Source organism: Rana temporaria, chromosome 1, assembly GCF_905171775.1.
Source record: "Rana temporaria chromosome 1, aRanTem1.1, whole genome shotgun sequence".
NCBI classification, from domain to species: domain Eukaryota; kingdom Metazoa; phylum Chordata; class Amphibia; order Anura; family Ranidae; genus Rana; species Rana temporaria.
In genome coordinates, this window is record NC_053489.1 from 315198223 (window position 1) to 315223089 (window position 24867).

General features: G+C 41.9%; 1 protein-coding gene across 2 annotated transcripts in view; it reads right to left on the bottom strand.

Moving 5' to 3' along the window:
* The window catches only part of RAD23B (RAD23 homolog B, nucleotide excision repair protein), a 51785-nt gene that overhangs the window by 10278 nt on the left and 16640 nt on the right, over nucleotides 1-24867 (bottom strand). Inside the window, exons 2-8 of one of the 2 annotated variants that reach the window (XM_040359117.1) lie at nucleotides 17925-18006; nucleotides 14930-15015; nucleotides 14188-14465; nucleotides 12803-12858; nucleotides 9665-9792; nucleotides 8505-8637; nucleotides 6496-6623 (exon numbers count right to left, since the gene is read on the bottom strand). In XM_040359117.1, coding sequence (XP_040215051.1) covers nucleotides 6496-6623; nucleotides 8505-8637; nucleotides 9665-9792; nucleotides 12803-12858; nucleotides 14188-14465; nucleotides 14930-15015; nucleotides 17925-18006 — 891 coding nt within the window. The remainder of the gene's footprint in view (nucleotides 1-6495; nucleotides 6624-8504; nucleotides 8638-9664; nucleotides 9793-12802; nucleotides 12859-14187; nucleotides 14466-14929; nucleotides 15016-17924; nucleotides 18007-24867) is intronic. The other variant, XM_040359127.1, reaches the window with a different exon arrangement.

The window sequence follows — 24867 nt, forward strand, 5'->3', positions numbered from 1 at the left end:
CCATAACTCACAGAAATAGATTTTACGGCGAGTACAAAAATCCTATTTTCTCTTCCGTTCATGGACGGACACAGCAGCATTGACCTTAGGGATGTCCCCAAGCAGTGTCAAAAAATTTCGAGGGGTGGAAAAAAAAAAAAAAAAAAACAGAAAAAAAAAAAACGCAAACCAAGCTTCACCCCAAACAAACCAGAGTTCAACGGAGGAGCTTCAACCTTAAACTGCCGCCTGTAAAACCTTGCGGCCAAAGGAGGCATCCGAAGATGCACTCACATCCACCTTGAAAAAAACATTAAAAATGTGTGCATTGACAACCAGGTCGCTGCCTTACACACCTGTAACACAGACGCTTCATGGCGGAAAGCCCAAGGAGGCACCAATCGCCCTGGTTGAATGCGCCGTAACCTGGAAGGGAGGCGCCCGCCCGTTTAGGGCATAAGCCTGGAGCACGACCTGTCTGATCCACCTAGAAATGGTGGCCGACGAGACCGCCAGACCTTTCTTAGGACCAGTTCCTGACACGAACAGTGAGTCCGACTTCCGAAACGGAACCATAGCAGACAAGTACACCCGTAGGGCCCGAACCACGTCCAAGGAATGCAAAGTGGCCTCCTTCTGTTTTTTTTGGCCGAGGACATAAGGATGGCAAAACAATGTCCTCATTAATGTGAAAAGCCGAAACAACCTTCGGAAGGAATGACGGCTGCGGCCGCAGCACCACCTTATCCTTATGGATGACCAAGTAAGAAGCCTTGCAGGACAAGGCCGCCAGTTCAGATACCCATCTGACCGAGGTAATTGCCACCAGAAAAAACACTTTCTGGGACAGAGTCAACAAGGGAATCTTCCGAATGTCCTCAAACGGAGCCTCTTGAAGCACCGAAAGGACTAAATTCAAGTCCCATGGAGGCAGTGGAGGGCGCACAGGAGGGGCCACATGCCGAACCCCCTGCACAAACGTACGCACCAGGGAGTGCGCCGCCAAGGGTCGCTAAAGGTAAAAAGCTAGAGCCGAAATCTGACTCTTAACCGTACTTAAGGCGAGAGCCTGATCCACTCCACGCTGTAAGAACAGCAGAATCCGGGACATCACGTATGTACGGGGGTGCCATTTCATCTACTCACACATGGAGATGTAGGCCTTCCACGTACGATGGTAAATCTTCCATGAAGTAGACTTCCGTGCTCGCAGCATGGTAGAGACAGCCGAGCCTGACAGGCCTCGATCCTTCAGCACCTGGCTCTCAACAGCCACGCCGTTAAAGCCAGCGACTGTAAAGCAGGGTGAAAGATCGGACCCTGCGACAGATCTTTTAGGTGTAGACGCCAAGGGATATCTGCCACCAGACGCACCAGGCCCGCGTACCAGGGACGGCGCGGCCAATCCGGAGCGATCAGGATTGTTGGTATCCCCTCGGCTTCCACTCTGCGCAGCAGGCGAGGAAGAAGCTTCAGAGTAGGGAAGGCGTCGATTAGGCGATAGTGATCCCATGGTGCCACCAACGCATCCAAAGCGTCCACCCACGGATCCCTTGACCTGGCCACGAACCGTGACACCTTCCGATTGAGACGGGACGCCAGAAGGTCCACGTCTGGAGTGCCCTATTTTTGGCACAGGCTCTGAAACCCCTCCGGGTGTAGTGACCATTCTCCTTGGTCTAGCGTTTGGCGACTTAGGTAGTCGGCTTGCCAGTTCAGCACCCCCGGAATGTACACGGCCGACAGAGTCGAAACGTACCTTTCGGCCCACTGGAGGATGTGCGCGACTTCCATCGCTGCAGCCGAGCTCCGTGTGCCCCCCTGATGATTGACGTACACCATGGCCGTGGCGTTGTTAGACTGGATCCTGACCGGTCGGTCCTGTAGACCCAGAGACCACTTGGAGAGACACAACTTGATCGCTCGGAGCTCCAGTACATTGATTGGTAGGCAGGACTCCTCCCGAGTCCAGCACCTCTGGGCTGACTGGACACCCCAGACATCCCCCCAGCCGGAGAGGCTGGCATCCGTTGTGACCACTGTCCAATGGCACGGCAGAAACGACTTGCCTGTCCGAAGTACCAGAGATGTCAGCCACCACACCAGGGATGACTTGACCAGTCGACTCACCTAAATCTGGTAATCCAAAGATGAAGGCAGCTTGTCCCAACGTGACAGAATCTTTTTTTGCAACACTCGTGTGAAATTGGGCATACGGCACTGCCTCGAAAGAGGCCACCATCAGACCCAGCACTCTCATGCAAAATCGAAGCGACGCCCACTGCTGGGACGCCAAACGCTGCACCGCAGAGCCTTCTCCAACGTGGGCACTCGATGTGGGGAGGAGCTACCAGCACCGTCAGGGGACCCCAGAAAGAGGATAGGGGGCACTCAGTGCAAAAACAAACTGCACAGTGGAGGTATGACATGTTTTTCAAACAAAAAAAAAGTAAAGTTATTTATGAAAAAATGTAAAACGCAAGTCAGGTAATTTCTTTGAAAAAAAAAAAGGAGCAACAGACCAAATGCAATTTTAATTATTGGCAAATAAAAGTCAGATAAATACATCTACTGCAAGTTTTCTGGAGCCAAACCATCAGGGCTCTAAACAGGATAAAAGCTGAATGGACTTGAAGAAACTGACCGCAAAGATCTATATTAGGACCAGAGTTAAACTCCAGTTACGAAAATACAATGTAATAATTGCTGAATGTCAATTCCCTGTTTAACAACAATTAAAAAGGGAAAGTATAACCAACTGTCGGTCGATTTTAGCTCAGTTGGTTCAGGCTCTGAATTGATCCAGACTTTACAGTTGGAATCCACCCAGATGCCTAAACTGGCAGCGGGCTCAGCCTATCAGCTATTCGCTGGGAGACTGATCAAGCCCCTCTCACCCCGGCACAGCTCAGCATTCCAGTGAGCGTGGGAGGGGCAGAGCAGAGAGCCAGTGGAGGACAGACGCAGCATTAGATCGAGCTGGTTGGGAGCTTTATAGCGTTAAAGCTGCCTCGCTAGAGCAAATAAGCAAGTTTTCCTTCAACAGACTGCACATACAAATGAGAGAGAGAGAGAGAGAGAGAGAGAGAGAGAGAGAGAGAGAGAGAGAGAGAGAGAGAGAGAGAGAGAGAGAGAGAGAGAGAGAGAGAGAGAGAGAGAGAGAGAGAGAGAGAGAGAGAGAGAGAGAGAGAGAGAGAGAGAGAGAGAGAGAGAGAGAGAGAGAGAGAGAGAGAGAGAAATTTGCATATTGTGATAAAGTTCATTATTTTCTGTAATGTACTGATAAACATTAGACTTTCATATATTTTAGATTCTTTACACACAACTGAAGTAGTTCAAGCCTTTTATTGTTTTAATATTGATGATTTTGGCATACAGCTCATGAAAACCCAAAATTCCTATCTCAAAAAATTAGCATATCATGAAAAGGTTCTCTAAACGAGCTCTTAACCTAATCATCTGAATCAACTAATTAACTCTAAACACCTGCAAAAGATTCCTGAGGCTTTTAAAAACTCCCAGCCTGGTTCATTACTCCAAACCGCAATCATGGGTAAGACTGCCGACCTGACTGCTGACCTGAAGGCCATCATTGACACCCTCAAGCAAGAGGGTAAGACACAGAAAGAAATTTCTGAACGAATAGGCTGTTCCCAGAGTGCTGCATCAAGGCACCTCAGTGGGAAGTCTGTGGGAAGGAAAAGGTGTGGCAGAAAACGCTGCACAACAAGAAGAGGTAACCGGACCCTGAGGAAGATTGTGGAGAAGGACCGATTCCAGACCTTGGGGGACCTGCGGAAGCAGTGGACTGAGTCTGGAGTAGAAACATCCAGAGCCACAGTGTACAGGCGTGTGCAGGAAGTGGGCTACAGGTGCCGCATTCCCCAGGTCAAGCCACTTTTGAACCAGAAACAGCGGCAGAAGCGCCTGTCCTTGGCTACAGAGAAGCAACACTGGACTGTTGCTCAGTGGTCCAAAGTACTTTTTTTCGGATGAAAGCAAATTTTGCATGTCATTCGGTAATCAAGGTGCCAGAGTCTGGAGGAAGACTGGGGAGAGGGAAATGCCAAAATGCCTGAAGTCCAGTGTCAAGTACCCACAGTCAGTGATGGTCTGGGGTGCCATGTCAGCTGCTGGTGTTGGTCCACTGTGTTTTATCAAGGGCAGGGTGAATGCAGCTAGCTATCAGGAGATTTTGGAGCACTTCATGCTTCCATCTGCTGAAAAGCTTTATGGAGATGAAGATTTCATTTTTCAGCACGACCTGGCATCTGCTCACAGTGCCAAAACCACTGGTAAATGGTTTACTGACCATGGTATTACTGTGCTCAATTGGCCTGCCAACTCTCCTGACCTGAACCCCATAGAGAATCTGTGGGATATTGGGAAGAGAAAGTTGAGAGACGCAAGACCCAACACTCTGGATGAGCTTAAGGCCGATACCGAAGCATCCTGGGCCTCCAAAAGGATTCCCGACCAAGTATTGAGTGCATAACTGAACATAAATTATTTGAAGGTTGACTTTTTTTTTATTAAAAACACTTTTCTTTCATTGGTCGGATGAAATATGCAAATTTTTTGAGATAGGAATTTTGGGTTTTCACGAGCTGTATGCCAAAATCATCAATATTAAAACAATAAAAGGCTTGAACTACTTCAGTTGTGTGTAATGAATCTAAAATATATGAAAGTCTAATGTTTATCAGTACATTACAGAAAATAATGAACTTTATCACAATATGCTAATTTTTGGAGAACGACCTGTATATATATATATATATATATATATATATATATATATATATATATATATATATATATATATATATATATATATATATATATATATATATATATATATATATATATATATATATATACATATATACATATATATATACATATACATATACATATACACACACACACACACACACACACACGAACTGCAAGAAAAAAAAACAAAAACATAAATGTACCGTATTTATGGCAGTATAACGCGCTCCCGCGTATACTGCGCACCCCTAAAGTGGCCCCCAATCCTGTGGAAAAAGTTTTTTTGTACTTACAGTTTTGGTGTCTTGCGCAGCGTCCATCGGCGGCCTCGCCGGGTCCGGCTGCGGGCTTCGGGTGTCCTCTTCGTCGGGTCCGGCGTCCGTCTGCGGCGTCCTCCCCGCTCGTTTCCCGCGGCGAGTTTGAATACTGCGCCGACAAATACAGAGCGCAGTACACTCGTGTATTGTCGGTGCAGGCTCGGCAACACTCGCGCTCACGTCCTGTATGTTCAGGACGTGAGCGCGGAAGGAGCCGAGACTGGCCGACTATACCCGAGTACTGCGCTCGGTATATGTCGGCGCAGTATTTAAAACTCGGCGCTGGAAAGCGGGTATCGGCAAAAAAGTGCGCGGTATACGCCAATAAATACGGTATGTGCAGCCACACTGAGAGTTCTTGGTGCATGTTACCACTGGCTAGTCGCCAAGTTTATTTTGGACTATATGCTTACTACACTGCTGCTAATGAATCCGTTATATTCTGATTTTGTCCAGGGCTTCCGGGTTCTGATGACTGCGGGACTGGGCATTCCTATCCTTGGATTACATGATTGACGGCTTGTGAAACAGTTCCCCTGTCGCACAACGCGCGTCACCAGATTTCCGGAAATAGCCGAGCTGCGAATCGGCACTATACGGTGCCTGCGCAGTCAGCTCTACATGGCGGGCGCAGGCGCCGTATAGTGCCGACTCGCAGCTCGGCTATTTCCGGAAATCTGGTGACGCCCGTTGTGCGACAGGGGAACCGTTTTACAAGCCGTCAATCATGTAATCCAATGATAGGAACGCCCAGTCCCGCAGTCATCAGAACCCAGAAGCCCTGGACAAAATGACAATGTAACGGTTATGTACGGAGAAAAATTGACCTGCATACAGTAAATGTCCTTAGTATGCTGGATGTAATGTTAAAAAAATTTTTTTGGGTGAACCCCCCGCTTTAACAAGTGTCAGAAAAAGATTTGGACTTTAAGTGGTTAAACTTCCTGCATTTACACACAGAAGTTTGCTCTAAGAAGGAAGCTTAGTTACAATGTTTCCTGTTAAGAATTTGGCAGACTGCACAGATATTTTCTTTTGATGGTGAGCAGATAAAGTCTTTCTACTTGTTATATATGAAAGAATCTGCAAACTCTGCATTGGAGATATTCAGGGGGGTTGAATAGAGATCACAATTTATTTACATTTTTTTTTAAAAGGCACCAGATACACCAACCTTTAGCCATAGCCAAGACCAGGAGATCACGATTTTTTTTAACGATTAATTGTGCAGCTCTACTACATAATGGGCCTAGGATCTAGGAGGCATCACAAGGATCAGTACTTGCAGATGCTACAAGATGCCCTTCTTTAGCACAGCTGTCTCAAGGGCAGGTAGCATAGTTGGATGTCAGCAGGTAAAGTATATACATCTCCAGTCATAACTTACACAGGTACTAGTGCAGTTTTGTGACAAAGAAGGTACCTGCAGTAATGAGGGGTTTTCCCTCCCAATTTGTTGTAGAAGTGCTGGCAACAGAGAGGGATTCTGTTGAATAATCTGTCTCATCTGCTGAAACTGAGGTTGATTCTGTAAGAAATCAAGGGGATTTCCTAGAAATAAAATAAATGAAAAATACATATGTCACCTTATAAAAACAGAAAGAAATTAATTAGCTGCCCTGCTGTACACGTGATTTTTTGTTTTTTTTTTAAAGTAAACCCAATCTGGCATAATTTTAACAGTACTGTAATGCAGGCACCTCCAAACCGATTTGTGTTGCCTGCTTAGATCCTATGCCCACACTGTATATGAGACCTCAACCCTTGCCCACTTCCACACCTTGCCATTAAACTGTCAAATGCAGAACTTGAGTTGGCTTTAGAGGCTTTGGTATTTGACAGAATGAAAAGGCATTTTAGTGTGGAGACCTCTCTCCTTGGTGTTATTCAATAAAATTTATATTTGAAAAAAAAAAAAGAAAAAGGCATTTTAGTCAGAAGTCAGGGTGCAATATACAGGCTGGGCAAGAGATCCAAGGAGGCTTCTCGGCAATCATTTTGAAGGCCAACACAGTTACTACTGCTGCCACTTTAAAAACAAATATTAGGCCAAGCCAGGCTAAAGTAAACATTCAAAAACATGATGACTGTGCGTCTCTGGAGGCTGCCATTTTGCTAAAGACCTAAGGCCCTGAACAACAGTAAATCATAAAGCAGAAGGAAATCTATTGCAGATCAAACAGAAGCAGCTTTGGCTGTAAAGGATAGGAAGGTTTAATTCCGCTTTAAAGCCGTCAGCAGATGGACCTTTACAAATTTGGCAGTTACTAAAAACACCCGACCATGGAAAGCAACCGAGTATGTGCAGAGCAGCATGAGACAGTATTACTGGATCATAAAAACGGTATAGACACTTCTTTTTATTGCTTTACATAGCTAAACTTGCAAAAGGGGCCAGCCTGAAGTGACCTAGCAGGACCTAATTTTCTGACTAAAGTTCCACTTTAAACACTTCAGCTCCGTAAGGTTCCCTTCATGACCAGGCCATTTTTGCGATACGGCACTGTTACTTTAATGGACAATTGCACGGTCGTGCAACGTGGTAACCAAATAAAATCGATATCCTTTTTTCCCACAAATATACATTTAATCACATCCTGCATAGTTTACATTAAAGCCTTGTACACACGATCAGACCTCTGTCCAACTTGCCCAACATTTTCAGCTAACATCGCATCAGCCGGACTCGCCGATTGCACACAGCGGGAGCCAATCACAGCAAAAGCAGGTCACCGGTGGCACGCACCCTAGACCATGTACCAGGAATGTGATCTGGCGCAGCGTGGCCGCCCTGCAGCGGTATATCATGGTGGGCGGTATATCTATGGTGGTGCCTGTTCCTCTCCAATCCATCTCCATAGGCAAAGCATAAAATGCATAGCTTAGGCTAACTACCGTATATACTGAATTTTTTCTGCAAGATGAACAGATTTTACCATTAACATTATACAGCACGGTCACTAGCAGCAGCTGTTTGAATACCTGAACAGCAGCTGCATCTGATGGCAGCCACTGTTCAGCCAACAATTTTTCGCCAGACTCCTTCAGTTTTTCAATTGAAGAATGTCAGGAGGGGGCCACCAAGGCCACTCACAAAGGGAATTTCTGACAGTTCATTTCACAGAGCATAGCCAGTTTATACCAAGTGTTTGTATTTATGCATTGAGCCATGCCAAAAACAAAAAAACACACCTAAAAAAGATAAATCAAACTGTGGAAGCACTTTCTCCTACATATTTTTATATAGGTACCGGCCTCCAAGCTGGACCAGTTGTATGTAAAATATACTATGCCTGCCATTAATCTTTAAGCTACAGCCTACAATGCATATCAGTAGTCATGGTTTGTTTCTTTTACAGTTTTGCCTGCAAATCTATATACAAATTCAAGACAGCATCTTCACAACAGTCACATATTCAGAGTAATATTTACCTCCAGTAGAAGGTGTAGTTGGTGTAGTTGTAGTTGCAGCCGCACCAGCTGCTATTGGCAGAGGTGGAGTAGGAGCACTGACTGCTTGGGGAGGATCAGCACCTGCCTGACCTTCTCTATCTCCCGGAATTCCCTTTAAAAAAATAAATAAAAACATTGCTGTGTAAGTTTGTCCTATTCACAACCTACTGAGCATAATTTTTCATGATTACATAACACATATTCCATAACGTAGAAAATAGAGCAATGTCTTTGAACTGCTTGAATTTAAAATGGTGTAATCCAAGTTATGTACAGGGTGTAGAGTTGGGGGGGGGGGGGCACACTACATACAGAGTGCAGAGTTGGGGGGGGGGGGGCACACTATTACATACAACAACATTTTGTATCTTTTCATACGACTGACCAGTTACTGTGTAAGTTTGTCCTTTTCACAACCTACTGAGCATCATTTTCCACGATTAGATAACACATAAGTAGAACATAGAGCTTTACCATGTCTCTGAACTGTTTGAATTTAAGAGTGTAACCTAAGTTATGTACAGGGTGCAGAGTTCAGGGGGTCACGCTACATACAGGGTGCAGCGTTTGGGGTGGGGGCACACAAGAAAAAGACAAATACAGAGATCAAATGTAATCACTTCCAATTACCTATAAAACCATGTGAGGATCCTTTGCCTTGGCACCTCCTTTGTAACTGGAGGATTTAAGGTGCACGCTGTCCTCTGTGGTATGGCTACAGATAGAAGCTCTGTTAACCTTTTCACTAAGTGATGAGGATTAGAACCCTAGAAAATATGCCTGGCATCTTTCAAGCACTTCAAATCAGGTTTTTGTATTTTTACTTTGGTTTGTGCAGTACTGTCAGTCACACTCACATACTAACGGGCTGCCTATAGAACTACTACTGAACGTGGAGTACTGTACAGCTAAGAATCATGCAGCAACTAGAGCCCTGAGCAGGCAGCACACTCCATTTAATCAGAGAATTGCTGAATTACGTTCTGAAGTATATTTAGAATTGTTCTTCTTTATCGTTTTACAGCCATTTCTGAGTAGTAACTGTTCTAGAGAAGTGAAGGACAGGGTCTTAAAATATTGGCAATTACGAATTGACAGTACAAATTAGATTAAGATAGAATTAGAAAATATAAATTTACCATAAGGAGATACTCCACAGCCCTGTCAGGGTTGTTAAAGCTGGCTCTAAGGGCAGCAATAACTTGCTCTCGTTCATAGCCCATGGACATAATTTCAGTCACCATATTTTCATATGACTGACCAGTTACTGTTGAAAAAACAGAGTGGTAATTTATTATACACAAAGTACATACCTGGCACGTATCACTAACGAGCAAGAGAAAAAAAAAAAGAAAAAAAGATTGGAACTCTAAAACAATTGTTAAGATTATATAATACACACACAAAGCATATTTAAACCTCCCCTAAAAAACATACTGCAGCTTACCAGTCCTTTAAGCGGAACTCCAAGAAAATGCGCAGGAATGCTTTGAAGTACAAGGTGAATGCCACCTACAGGACAGCTACAGGATAGCTAGCGCTAAACTCTGGGGCTCTGTGTGGACACACACAGGGGGTTATTTACTAAAGCTGGAGAGTGCAAAATCTGGTGCACCTTAGCACAGAAACCAATCAGCTTCTTGGTTTTATTTCCAAAGTTTATTTGAACTAGAGCTGCACGATTTTGGACAAAATGAGAATCACGATTTTTTTTTGCTTAGAATGAAGATCACGATTCTCACGGCGTAAAATCTTTTACATTTTTTACAAAAAAAAAAAAATGGGCTAACTTTACTGGCTATTTTTTTTTTTTAATTAATTTAAGTAATTTTTCCAAAAAAAATGCATTTAAAAAGACTGCTGCGCAAATACAGTGCAACATAAAATATTACAGCAACTGCCATTTTATTCTCTAGGGTCTCTACTAAAAATATATATAATGTTTGGGGGTTCTAAGTAATTTTCTAGCAAAAAAAAAAAAAAGATGATTTTAACTTGAAAAGAGCTGTCAGAAAAAGGTTTGGCGTTTTAGTGGTTAAACGTTCCTAATTTACATACAGAAGTTTATTCCTTTGATGTACAAGTCAATGTGACAATGTTTAGACTTAACTTTCCACTGATAAAGAATGTTTTCAAAACTTGGCAGATTGCCCAGACTGACTTTTCATTTCACTTCCGGAGCCCAATGTAAAAAAGAAAAAAAAAAAAAGAAAAAGAAAAGCAGAGCGATGTCATGACACTTCCGGAGCCCAATGTAAAAAACAAACAAAAAAAAAAACAAAAAAAAAAACAATGTTTTTTTTGATCGAATGCTTGACATTGTAAAAAGGAGAGATCTGGGGTCTTATTGACTCAACACTGCTTATTTCTATCATAAGGAAAGTTCACCTTCATGTCTGGCAGTATGGATTTTTGAATCCATTCCAAGGATTTTCCCCAGAGACAGAGCGTTTTGCCAAAGAGAAAATCTTTTGAATTTATACCCTCAACATCCTGACACCTGGTGGCCTCAATGAACTAAAAGGTTGGCACCCTCCTTTAAAATACCTCAATGGTGACGCCTGCCTCTGGGGGGTCGCTCTTGGCTTTATTATACATCCTATTTGGTAATATCTCGCCACACATATAGGTCCTCTACTTCTGTTCCCACAAGGATTATGTTACAGCATATGCATCCACATACCAAACATTTTCAATGTTTTTATATTTTATCTATCTAGATACACATTTTATACGTCATATCGGACCTTTAAGATTTCCTAACTGCAAGTACCATATTATATACTTTTCTAGTGCACCCAATTATTAAAGGGTCACTAAAAGGAAAAAAATGTTTTTGCTGAAATGACTGTTTACAGGGTATAGAGACATAAAAGTTAACTGATTACTTTTAAAAATGATTAAAAAGATTAAATTCAATCATATAATGTGCCTTTAGTTTCACTTTCGTTTTTAAACTGGTTTCATGTTTCTGTGAAGTAAAGAGACCCACAGAACAAAAACAAACAAATCCAGGGCAGCGTTTTGTTTTTAAAATGAATCCGAGGGGTTTTAGACACACAGTAATGACAGCTTAGACCATCGTGAAAAGCTCCCATTACTATGGTTTTAAGGAAACAAGCAGGAAGTGTGGAGATCAGATCAGTTTTACAGCAACATCAAAGCAAAAACGAGCAATGAGGACATGAAACCAGTACTGCAGTAAGGTAAAAGTAAGCTATTTAGCTAAAAAAAAAAAAACGGTTCTTGCGTCAAAGTATACACCTATTAAACTCAAGCAAGCTCTTTTTCTCTCTAAAAATCACTGAGATTGGCTGAAGTATACACGCAACAAAAACTGATTTCAACTCTTAAGCAACAAATGTCAGAAAAAGATGAAAGATACAGCTTACGAATCGATCGTACGATAATCGGATCGTTCGTACAGAGCTTTTTGATAGCCGATCACAACAGTTCATCCGATATTAACCCATTGGGCAAGCACGCAAATTTTTATTGTACGATATCCGATCGTACGATAAACTTATTAGTATGGAGGTCGTAAGGAAAAATTTGAAAGCAGTAAACGGCGCATGAGCGGAAACGAACGAACAACCCGGAAAAAAAAAAACAGAACAAACTAGGCATAAATTGCATAATGTCATAGTCGGAAAGCTAGCCATTAGGTTTGGTTGGTACTTGAGGATCAATACCATTATTTGGTTGGTACTTGAGGATCAATACCATTATTGTACAAAGTTAATGGATGGAAAAGTTTGAAAGTAATAAAATAAAAAACATTACATCATCTCCCCTCACACGCTACAGTGTGGTTACGCAGACAGGAAACTATTGTAGCATCGTACGGAAAAATTTGGATTGTTAGTACAATCTCCCAATTGCGATACATAAGTATTTGGACTAGCAACCGAAAAGTCATTCTATTTTCAGATTGTGTGTACGGGCCATTAGGCATGAAAGGGTTAATACTCATTTTGAGCAATATTCTTCAAACCCCATTAAAGTGACTATATTGCTACACGTAGTATGCGCTTTTGTCTCGGTTTTTCTCTAGAGCTTCTCTTATTGCTCCAACACGGAGTTGCCGTTACAGTGAGCTTTTTTTTACCCATGGACATCTTATCAATGAATCCATAGATGCTGCAAACGTAAGCCCATCCAAAAATGTTATGGTCTTTATTCCTTCGATTAGTTTGGCTGATGGCTCAACTGGGCCACTAGCTAATGATATTGCAAAAAAAAAAAAAAAAAAAAAAAAAAAAAAAAAAAAAACTTACCAAGTGCGCTTGTTGCATCTTCAAAAAGTGATGGTCGGGAAGAATCACTGGGTACACTGTAGGAAAAAGAAGCTTTTAGGACATTTGTTTTTTTTTCACATAAAAGACTTAGGGCAATGTAAAGGCATTAGTACCCTAATGCACTTTTCTGACACTTTGTGTATTTGGTGTAAATGTAGCTCTTGCCATGGTAAAAATGAATTGCAGATTAGGCTGAAGTGCTCTCACTTTTGCTTAACAGGAATTTATAACTTCGTAGCCCAAAGGGGGTCAAGAACGCATATATCTTTTAGATATGCAACAGTTGTGTGCGTCTCAATATTTGCAGCAATTTTACATATAAGCACCTTGCATAATGGAAGGAGTTAATACATTACAAGCAATAAAAACGGTATGGAAAAAACAGAAGAGCGAATGACACCTCTGATTAAAATACTGATAACCAAAGTTAGGGCCATGCATTGGCAAGCATAAAAAGGGTTGCAATATTTTTTTATTTTATTTTGATTGTGTACTACAGAGTTCAAAGCATATTTAAAGAGGAAGTAAACTCCTATGGGTTTTACTTCCTCTTTTGCTACCTGAAAAGCCTGCAAACTAAAAAGCATAATGGGCCAGTATGCATCGCATACTAACCCATTATGTGACACTTACCTGCAAAAGAATCCAGCAATGTCCCCTGTGTAGGCATCACCCATCTTCTGTCTATTCATTTCAGGCTGTGGGCTCTGATTCGGCGGAGCCGCGAGACGTCACTCCCATGCATGCAAACTAGAGCCGCCAATAACGGCACAGGCTGGAGAAGAAACGGCACTTAGTCCGCCGTTAACACTTTTGGCGGACTACAAGTGCAATATCTCCTAAACTGCGCACGTTTAGGCGATATTTCACTACCTATAGGTAAGCCTTATTCTAGTTTTACCCATAGGTAGAAGTAGTCAAAAGGGGTTTACAACCACTTTAAAGACAACTTGTGAACATTTAAGACTCCTAAACTTTAGAAAAATGCCCTCTAGGGCTTCCTGGGAGTCCCAAAGATTAGTGAGGTCTAATATATTAAATTCCTAAAGGTGTGCTTGGCCCCATCTAATCCTAGGTCTCGCTATTAGCTTTAATGACCAATAGCAAGGTGCATGACATGAGGTCGAACGCAACTTTGAAAACTGAAGTTAACACTTGGATTTTAGAGCTCCCTAATCTTTAAGACTCAATAGAACATGAACATATGTATGCAGACGCCTTCCTAAGGTATTAGCAGAAGTGAACATGGACACGCCAAATACATTTCATTGTGTAAAGCACAAAATTTCATTAAAAGTGGAAATTCCTAAAAAAAATATCATGTGAACTGAATCATGTACAAAAATGTAATGAATCCCACATACCTGCCCTCCGTTGATGAAGGACTAACTGTCTCCTCAGGAGACTCTGTCTTCTCTTCAGGTTTCTCTTCTGTACTAGCTGTGGTTGTCTGGGGTTCAGTAGTAACTACTGGACTAGGAATAGCGATGCTGGGTAAGGGAAATGGAAGGGACCCAGGTGCATTGGTTCGGGAAATTGGTGTGTATGTCTGAGGTGGTGATGAAGGGGCAGCAGTTGCAGTGCTAGTTGGCTGAGTTGGTGCTGGAGCTGGTACGGAGGGGGCTGCTGCTGCTGGTTTTGGCTAAACGGGAAAAGAAAGAAAAATGATTACATATTACTTAGAAAATGTAAACACAATAAGATAACTCCATCCAGAAATTAATTTTTTGGTGGCAAGCACCAGTGGATTGAAACTAGTAATCTATGATCTAGTCAAGTAAAAGAATAAAAACCACTAAGGGTGGCTTCACACTGCGCTTTTGCTAACCCACGATTTTCATGGCGGTTAGCTGTGCTTTCCCACAGATATCCATGAGGTCCTGCTTTCTAAAACCGCAGCAAAACTCCTGCATGCTGCATCTTTGGTAGGCTTTCTGAAACTGGTAGGCTTTCCAAAAGTAAGGGACATCATATAACTATAAGAAAGTCCAGCTAACCTGCACGAAAACACTGTGGGACCGCACTGGGCGAGTGTGAAGCTGTCCTTAAACATAAATATTGGGCTTGTGGGGAACGGGGGTTAAAAAGTAAAAAGAAGAAACTTACACTTACTTTTGTAACCATAACCACTACAAAGTTCTTATCGTCAATTTTGTATTCTTTAAGTGCCGTATCATCATTAAGGATTTTACCTGGAAAAAATTTGAAGACCAATAATAAAATTCACTCTATGGCCAAAAAAAAAAAAAAAAAAAAAAAAGCACTATACACAAGAGGTTAGCAATGTATACATTTTGACCACTTGATGACCAGCAACATACCCGTACGTTGCTGGACTTCAAGAGGTTATATAAAGGAAAAAGGGGATGGCCGCACACCACGAGATGGATGCTGTTCAAATGTGCTTTATTGTCACCATGCCAGATGATTACATGAGCATTGTTGACGCATTTTCCACGAGCAGTTTGTGCTTGTTTACAACACCAAGAGGTTATACCAGGATGATGCTTGCAGGCATCATCGCGATATTTTTTTTTTTTTTTTTTTTGGGCAGACGGTCGGCTTTCTTGTAAATTACATAAAAACTGCAACAAACATTTTATTCTCAAGGGCCTCTGCTATAAAAAATAAAAAACTTTTTTTTTACATGTAAACAAAGAAAAGTGTCAGAGAAAAAGCTTGGTCTTCGATTAAATATATTTTAAAACTCCCTTTTGCGGATTGCAATTTTAAACTGCAAGAGTAGTTTGGCATAATTTCTATAATTACAAAATATAACCAATATTAACACTGCAGTCCAAGCAATATAACTCAACCTTGTGATATACTGGTGGAATTGACAAGGTTACACCATGTAAAGAACAGTACAATATGACATGTTAAATACTTAAATTAGAAAGGCATTATCAAGTCAATTGTCCATTTATAAAAAATCATTACAGGAATATATTATTAAAATTTTCAAATTATCTTAAAGGGTCACTAAAGGAAAAAAAATGTTATGCTGAAATGACTGTTTACAGGGTATAGAGACATAAAAGTTAACGGATTCCTTTTAAAAATGATTAGATAAAAATAAAATAGATAAAAATCAATCCTATAATGTGCCTGTAGGTTAGTTTCACTTTTAAACTGGTTTCATGTTCCTGTGAACTAGAGAGACACACAGAACAAAAACAAACAAATCCAGGGCAGTGTTTTGTTTTTAAAATGAATCTGATTGGTTCTGTTAAGTTTTAGACACACAGTAATGACAGCTTAGACCATCGTGAAAAGCTCCCAGTACGATGGTTATAAGGAAACAGACAACCAGGAAGTGTGGAGATCAGAGCAGTTTTACAGCAAAACAAAAACGAGCAATGAGGACATGAAACCAGTACTGCAGTAAGGTAAAGGAAGCTATTTAGCTAAAAAAAAAATCCTTTAGTGATCCTTTAAGTTTAAAAGTACCAGTTCAATGAAAGCATTTTTTTCACTGCCCATCCCCTTTGTGCAGAGAAATACTTACCTTGCTCACCCTGTCTCAACTGTGTGGCCTTGCCACTCTGTACAGCACAGCCTTTTAAAAAATGGCCCCCCACAGTGTCATCTTCAGAGTGTGCATTTATTCCTATGGGCGAGCTCTCTTCCAGCAGAAGACTGCAAAGCAGCTCGCCTGCAAGAATTCATGGGGCAATGACACTTGAGCACACTGGGAAAACAGGCCAGTGATGGATTTCACTCAAAGACTGTGTGGTGCCTGGCAAGGCCACACAGTAAAGATTGCAGTAAGAGGCAAGGTTAAGTACTTCTCAGCAGGCTACACTAAGGCAATGATGGCAAACCTTTTTGAGTCCGAGTGCCCAAACCGAGACGCAAAACCAACGTATTTCTTTCAAAGTGCCAACACAGACTTAGACCTGCCAGGGTCTCTGTACAGAGGATGGGACTGATCATCCCTCTAAATAAGCCCTAAGGGACCAAAAACGTACGATTCTGCCAGATCCGCTCAGAATGCAGGGTTTAGGAATGCACTGTGCAACATGCACTACCCACATGACACATGTTTCCTGCATTACTCACATCCCCATCCCCCCACACACGGTACAACGTAGATCGGAGGATCCATCATCCTCCTTACCTTTCCATGGCCTCATCGTCCAGCTCTCACCGGGCAATATTGTAGAATCCCAGTCATCTCCTCTTAGGACAGACTGAACCAAAGTCATCCTGGAGCACGGGGAGCTGCCAACGTCACTGGCACTGATACAAGGAAGGGAACCGGCTCCTCCGTGCCGCACGTCAGTGCGAGTGACTATCTGGCTGAGGGATTCTGCTGGTGTGCCGACATATGGCTTGGCGTGCCAACTGTAGCACCCATGCCATAGGTTCGCCATCACTGCTATAAGGCCTCATGCACACTGGACGTGCCAGGACCTTTTTACAGCTGCTGTTTTTGGCTTCAGATGTTTTTTTTTCTACAGTCAATAAACTCCCCATGTTATCCTATGTGTCCATGCACATATAGGCTGTTAAACTGTTTTTGGCTGGGGTGATTTTTGGCTATTATAAAAAAAAAAAAAAAAAAAACTAAACTAGTGGGTTCCGAGAGGAGTTTTTCAGCTGTAAAAACACTCTAAACGCTGATAAATGCTTAAAAACGTGTCTCACCAGTGTTTTTTTTTTTCCCCAATGGATCAAAAACATTAAACACAATTATATATAAACACAAAAAAAAAACGCTATTGCAAAAACTCACTGCAAGGCTACTGGCATTTTTCTAACAGTAATTTAACATCCAGTGTGCATGAGGCCTGAAGGGCAGGCAGTGACAAAGTAAAAAACTTTTAATTCAAAAGTTTTGTTTGACCAAACAGCTTGTAATTATCCTGGATATGAAAATAGGAGTAATTTTTTCCCATATTTTCTGATTCATAGTGTCACACTGCATACTGCTTCTGTCAATGCAACAGCAATAGCTCTACTTTCCATCTAACCATGAATGAACACGGTGTTGGAGAACTCTGCTAAATGCACAAAAGTGGTCACAAGCTGTAGATTACAGGTTGAAAGGATTCTATATACCGGTAGTCATTTTGTTAATAAAACGCCCATGGATTACCTGCATAAATTAATTTTTGGCCATCAACTGGAAACTGATCTTTCCCCTTCTCAAGTTCGATTTTCGCTTTTAAAGCTTTGACCTGTCAAACAAAGCACAATAAGAATGCCGCTGTAAATGCTGCCAAACATTTCTTTATAAATTTGCAAATGCATAAAATGAAGTTAATTAACATATGAAAAACATCAGTACATTTGGGGAGTAGTGCAGCTATGGAGTGCTTACCAGCATGAAAAAAAAAAAAAAAAAAAAGATGAAAAAAAAAATAGGAAAGCAATGAAAATCGACATCCCAGACGCCTTCTCACATCAATTCCGGTCACTTCTGGTGTGCCCTACACCTTTACCCTGATGAAGTCACAAGGTGCGTGATGCAACGACGTAGGGCACGCAAAGCTGACGAACACCGGAAGTGACCGGAATTGATGCGAGAAGGTGCGTGGAACACCGATTTCATTTTTTTACCATCTTTTATGGACTATTCCTGAAACCATTATCATTCTATATATTTGTTTTCACTCAAGTGGACTTTATATTCATTAGGAGAAAATAATTATATATAATATAAAAAACACTGGTTTAGTGCTATTTTTTTTGTTCTTGCCACTTGTTTTAGGCACTGGCCTTTTTAACCACTTAAGGACCAGACCAATATGCTGCTACATGACCCAAGGGTTTTTTACAATTTGGCACTGCGTCGCTTTAACAGACAATTGCGCAGTCGTGCGACGTGGCTCCCAAACAAAATTGGCGTCCTTTTTTCCCCACAAATAGCTTCTTTTGGTGGTATTTGATCACCTCTGCAGTTTTTATTTTTTGCGCTATAAACAAAAATAGAGCGACAATTTTGAAAAAAAAAAATCTATATTTTTTACTTTTTGCTATAATAAATATCCCCCAAAAACATATATAATTTTTTTTCCCTCAGTTTAGGCCGATACGTATTCTTCTACCTATTTTTGGTAAAAAAAAAAAAAAAAAAAAAAAAAAATCGCAATAAGCATTTATCGATTGGTTTGCGCAAAATGTATAGCGTTTACAAAATAGGGGATAGTTTTATTGCATTTTTATTATTATTTTATTTATTTTTTACTACTAATGGCGGCGATCAGCGATTTTTTTCGTGACTGCGACATTATGGCGGACACTTCTGACAATTTTGACACATTTTTGGGACCATTGTAATTTTCACAGCAAAAAATGCATTTAAAAATTGCATTGTTTATTGTGAAAATGACAGTTGCAGTTTGGGCGTTAACCACAGGGGGCGCTGTAGGATTTAGTGTTCACCTAGTGTGTGTTTACAACTGTAGGAGGGTGTGGCTGTAGGAATGACGTCATCGATCGAGTCTCCCTATATAAGGGATCACTCGATCGATGCAGCGCCATAGTGAAGCACAGGGAAGCCGTGTTTACATACGGCTCTCCCCGAGGGAATCCGACCGCAGCATGTAGCGGGGGGGTCCCGATCGGACCCCCCACCCGCTAGAAGGCAGGGACGTACAGGTACGCCAATGTGCCTGTACGTGCCATTCTGCCGACGTATATATACATGCGGCGGTCGGGAAGGGATTAAGTAACCACTTTTTAGGCACTTTTTCACTTCCAAGTGATCATTATTATTATTATTATTATTATTTTTCCCCCATTCATTTTCACCGGATACTCCTCTTTGACATCAGCCATTTTTGGATATTTGTGTTTTTATATTTGATGTATTTTTCTTGAGCGCGGTATCACCTTGCATATTATAATCTATGAGGCATAATGAGTCTTTTAATCAATTTTTTCTACAAGTTTTTGGAAAATGTGGAAAGAAAAGAAACACTTTTTTTTTTAACACAAAATTGTCAATTTTTACAATATTTCTCACACATAGGTCGTACATACCAAAATAGCAAATGTGGGAGACTTTCCACAGCCTGGCCACATACAATGGCCCAACATGCAGGGAGCACCATTAGGTGTTCTAGGGGCATATATTTCAAATCTAATTTGACTACCGATTACACATTTGTGAGACACTGATGGGCACTATAGTGGCATGAATGTGGATGAGCATGGCTGGGGATGGATGAGTGCTGCATTTAGCACAGAGCAGCTCTGTGGGCACTACAGATCCAGCCCACAGTGCTTCTGCACCTGATCCCTCCCCTCTCCGCTCACACTGTACCGATCGGTACAGAGAGGGGAGAGAGAAACCAGACACGATGCCGGCTTGTTTACAAGTGATCGCTCTGTCATTTGACAGAATGATCACATGGTAAACTGCCGCTGTCAGAGGTCACAGATACTCCTGTCTACGCGCCCCAGGGGGCACGATTCTGGGACATCGTCATAGTACGCCATCCAAGAGTTAGCGTGCCAAATGACGGCTACAGCGCGGTTAATATCAAATATTTATATTTCTCCACAACCCTTCATGCAGCTTCATGCCTGACTCCCAGTTAACCACCTCAATATCGGGCACTTTCACTCCCTTCCTGCCATTTTTCAGCTTTCAGCACTGTCACACTTTGAATGACACTTGCACAGTCATGCAACACAGTACCCATATGACATTTTTAACATTCTTTTCCCCACAAATAGAGCTTTCTTTTGGCGGTATTTTATCACCTATGCAGTTTTTATTTCTTGCGCTATAAACAAAAAGGGGGACAAGTTTGAAAAAACACAATATGTTTTACTTTTTGCTATAATAAACATACAATTTATTTTTTAAAACCATTTTTTTCCCCAGTTTAGGCCAATACTTGAACATTTTTTTTTGTTTTTTTAACAAAAATCGCAAAAAGCGTCTAAAACATAGTGATAGATTTATAGCATTTTTATTTATTTTTACTAGTAATGGCGGCGATCTGCGATTTTTATCGTGACTGCGATATTGCGGCGGACATATCAGACACTTGACACATTTTTGGGACCACATTTATACAGCGATTAGTTCTATAAAAATGCATGGATTACTGTGTAAATGTGACTGGCAGAAAAGGGGTTAACACTAGGGGGCAATCAAGGGGGTTAAATGTGTTCCCTAGGGAGTGATTCTAACTGTGGGTGGAGGGGACTGACTGAGGGAGGTGACCGATCGGCGTCCCTATGTACAAGGGACACACCATCGGTCTCCTCTCCATGACAAGATTACAAGTTGACAAGTTTACACGCACACAGATCCACGGTCCTGCTCAGTTACTGGGCAAACACTGGTGCCCGACAGACATCGCTGCCTGCTGGGCACGCGCATCAGGTCCCCAGTGACTCGGCGCATGCCCCCTAGAAGCCTGGGAAGGAGAAGACGTCATATGACATCCAGCCTGAACTAAAGCCTCATCGTCCCGCCGTCAAAAATACTCTTTATATCCTACTTCTAGGAAAACTGGGTATGTTTTTTTTTTTTTTGCTTACCTGCTCCATGCAGTGGTTTTGCACAGAGCAGCACTGATCTTCCTCTTCTGGGGTCCCCCGCCAGTGCTCCTCTCCCCTCCCACCTGCCCCCAGAGCAAGCAGCTTGCATTGGGGGTTCCCGAGCCACTGCCCTGCTTATCAATTCATACAGAGCCGTCGCTCAGCCCTCCACCTCTCTCTCTCCTGCTGAGGCTCTTGTGCACATCTCTGAAAGAAGATTGGGCTCTGGTAAATACAAGTGGGGCTGCTACGCAGAGGTTTTTTTTTTTACCATCATGCATAGAATACATGAAGGATAGAGATAGATAGATAAGATATAAAAAAAACACCCTTCAGTCTTGGCACATTAACCACTTATAGTAGCGATGATCCGCTGTTTCTTTTTAACTAGAAAGAGCTAAATGTACGACAGGTGATAAAAACAATTTTTTGGGGGGGGGGGGGGGAGAATATACGTACGAAAATTATTTGTACATACGATGGACGAATGTCATTTGAAAAAGTTCACTTGCTTAACCGCTTAAGGACCGCCTCCTGCACATTTACGTCGGCAGAATGGCACGGCTGGGCACATTCACGTACAGGTACGTCCTCTGCTAGTGCCCGGTCGCAGGCGCGCACCCGCGACCCAGTCCAAAGCTGTGGGGCCCGATCGCTGCTGGAGTCCCGCGATCGGTCCCCGAAGCTGAAGATAGGGGAGAGCTGTGTGTAAACACAGCTTCCCCGTTCTTCTCTGTGGCGCCGTCATCGATTGTGTATCCCTATAAAAGGGATCACACAATCGATGACGTCACACCTACAGCCACACCCCCCTACAGTTAGAAACACATATTAGGTCATACATAACCCCGTCAGCGACCGCGCAATTGTCTGTTAAAGCGACGCAGTGCCGAATCGCAAAACCTGGCCGATCCTTTAGCTGCCTAAAGGTCCGGGTCTTAAGTGGTTAACATTTTTAAATAAATGGAATTTCTAAAAAAAAAAAACACACATACACTGTCCAAAAATGTATTCAATCAAGAAAAGGCCACTATTCTCTTTAGAATTTTCCCATCACTGTGGTTTTTAAACAAACAATTTGACCCCATTAACGACTGTGGCGAGGTGGAGGTGGACGCCGTCATGAACAAGCAGTATACCCATAAATATATTATATAAATAATTTAAAAACGTGCGTAGTGCCAGAAAAAAAAAAAAAAAAAAAGAAGATATGGAAAATAGAGTCCTCAATTATTGAATTTAATGCTCCATTGTAAAAACGGAAAAATGTAAGAAAGTCCAGCGAAACAGTAAAAAACGTATTTGGAAAGTCCAGTGCAGCAATGAAGTGAAAACATCTCCAGCACCTCATGAAGTGAACATGCCGTTTCAAACCCCTTGCTCAGGTCAGCCACCACATCCCAGTGAACTGAACACTTACCAGAGACAATGGCTACTATTACAACAGCATGCATGCCTTTAATGTGTGTGTCATCCCTTGATAACATCGCTGCTCGATTCCAGGGTGCCAGTGGCTTCATATGCAAGGATTTTATGCTACTTTCTATTGTCTTTATGTTTTTTATATGCATTCAGATTAAAAATGACTAAACCATGAGGATTATATCCGGCTCCTGGTGAACTTTATTTATCATAGTCTTAACCCCGATGAGACGTGTTGCTTGACAGGCTTACTGGATGACAGATGCACATTAAAAGGCGTGCATGCTGGCAAATGTTCATTTCACTGGGATGCAGTGGCTGATCTCTGAGCACAGGGTTTGAAACTACATGTTCACTTCAGGAGGTGTTGGAGATGGTTTCACTTAATTGATGCACTGGACTTTCCAAATACGGTTTTACCGTTTTACAATCACTTTAATAAGAAGGTCCAGTGAAATGTTTGTTATTTAGAAAAAAATAACAAAAACTAACATGTTATATACTTACCTGCTCTGTGCAGGGGTTTTGCACAGAGCAGCCCCGATCCTCCTTTTCTGTTGTCCCCCGCAGCGCTCCTGGCTGCTCCTCTTCGAGTGTCCCCGCGGAGAGCCGCATGGTAGCACAGCGGCTGGACTCGTGCACATCACTAGGACGATCGGGTTCAAGTAAGAAAAAAAAAAAAAAAAGGGGGGGACTCTGGGGGGCAGCTGCAGCATAGAAGGCATTTCCCCTTAAAAGGGGTTGTAAGGGGAAAAAAAAAAATTCCTTAAATAGCTTCCTTTACCTTAGTACAGTCCTCCTTCACTTACCTCATCCTTCCATTTTGCTTTTAAATGTCCTCATTTCTTCTGAGAAATCCTCACTTCCTGTTCTGTCTGTAACTCCACACATAATGCAAGGCTTTCTCCCTGGTGTGGAGAAACCCTCCTGCTCGCCCCCTCAAGAGGCTAAGGACGCTCTCTACTTTGCAGATAGAGAAAGGAGCTGTGTGTTAGTGGGCGTCCTGACACTCCTGCTCGCCCCCTCAAGTGGCTTTCTCCACACCGGGTAGAAAGCCTTGCATTACTGTGTGGAGTTACAGACAGAAGAACAGGAAGGGAGGATTTCTCAGAAGAAATAAGGACATTTAAAAGCAAAATGGAAGGATGAGGCAAGTGAAGGAGGACTGCACTATGGTAAAGGAAGCTAGGGAAATTTTTTTTCCTTTAAAACCCCTTTAATGCATAGAATGTTCTTACCGTGGAGGATTACATTCAATAATTGAGGACTCATTACACTTTATTATGATTTTTTTTTCCTGGCGCAACACAATTTTTTTAGATTAGAAAAATCTAACAAACATTCTTAAAACAAAGGCTATTGAAGGAAATATTAATTTATATATTGCCAGCATAAGACAGCAGGATCAGGTAGCTTTCAACCAGCTACCTGCCTATCTCAAGATATCTTTTGCCTGTTATCGATTAGATGTTTTATTCCCTAACCATATAGCTGGTTATTTAGATTTACCACTGCATATAGATATTGAAGAATAAATGGTCTTTTTTAAAACTTTACATAACTAAACTTGTATACAATATTTTTTGATGTTTTAATTAGATTAATCGAAACAATTAACCAACTAATCCAGGGTTTGACAAATTTGCTTGGAATCTAGGAGCCAGCTAAAAAAGTTAGGAGCCAGAAAACGCGCCCCGTCGAGCTTGCGCGCAGAAGCGAACACATACGCGACTAGCGCCCGCATATGTAAACGGTATTCAAACTACACGTGAGGTATCGCCGCGATCGTTAGAGCAATAATTCTAGCTCTAGACCTCCTCTGTAACTTAAAACTTGCAACCTGTAGATTTTTTTTAAACATCGCCTATGGAGATTTTAAAGGGTAAAAGTTTGTCGACATTCCACAAGCGGACGCAATTTTGAAGCATGACATGTTGGGTATCAATTTACTCGGCGTAATATCTTTCACAATTTAAAAAAAATTGGGATAACTTTACTGTTGTCTTATTAATTTAAAAAAGTGTATTTTTTCCCCAAAAAAGTGCACTTGTAAGACCGCTGCGCAAATACGGCGTGACAAATATTGAAACGATTCTCTAGGGTGTTAGAGTAAAAAA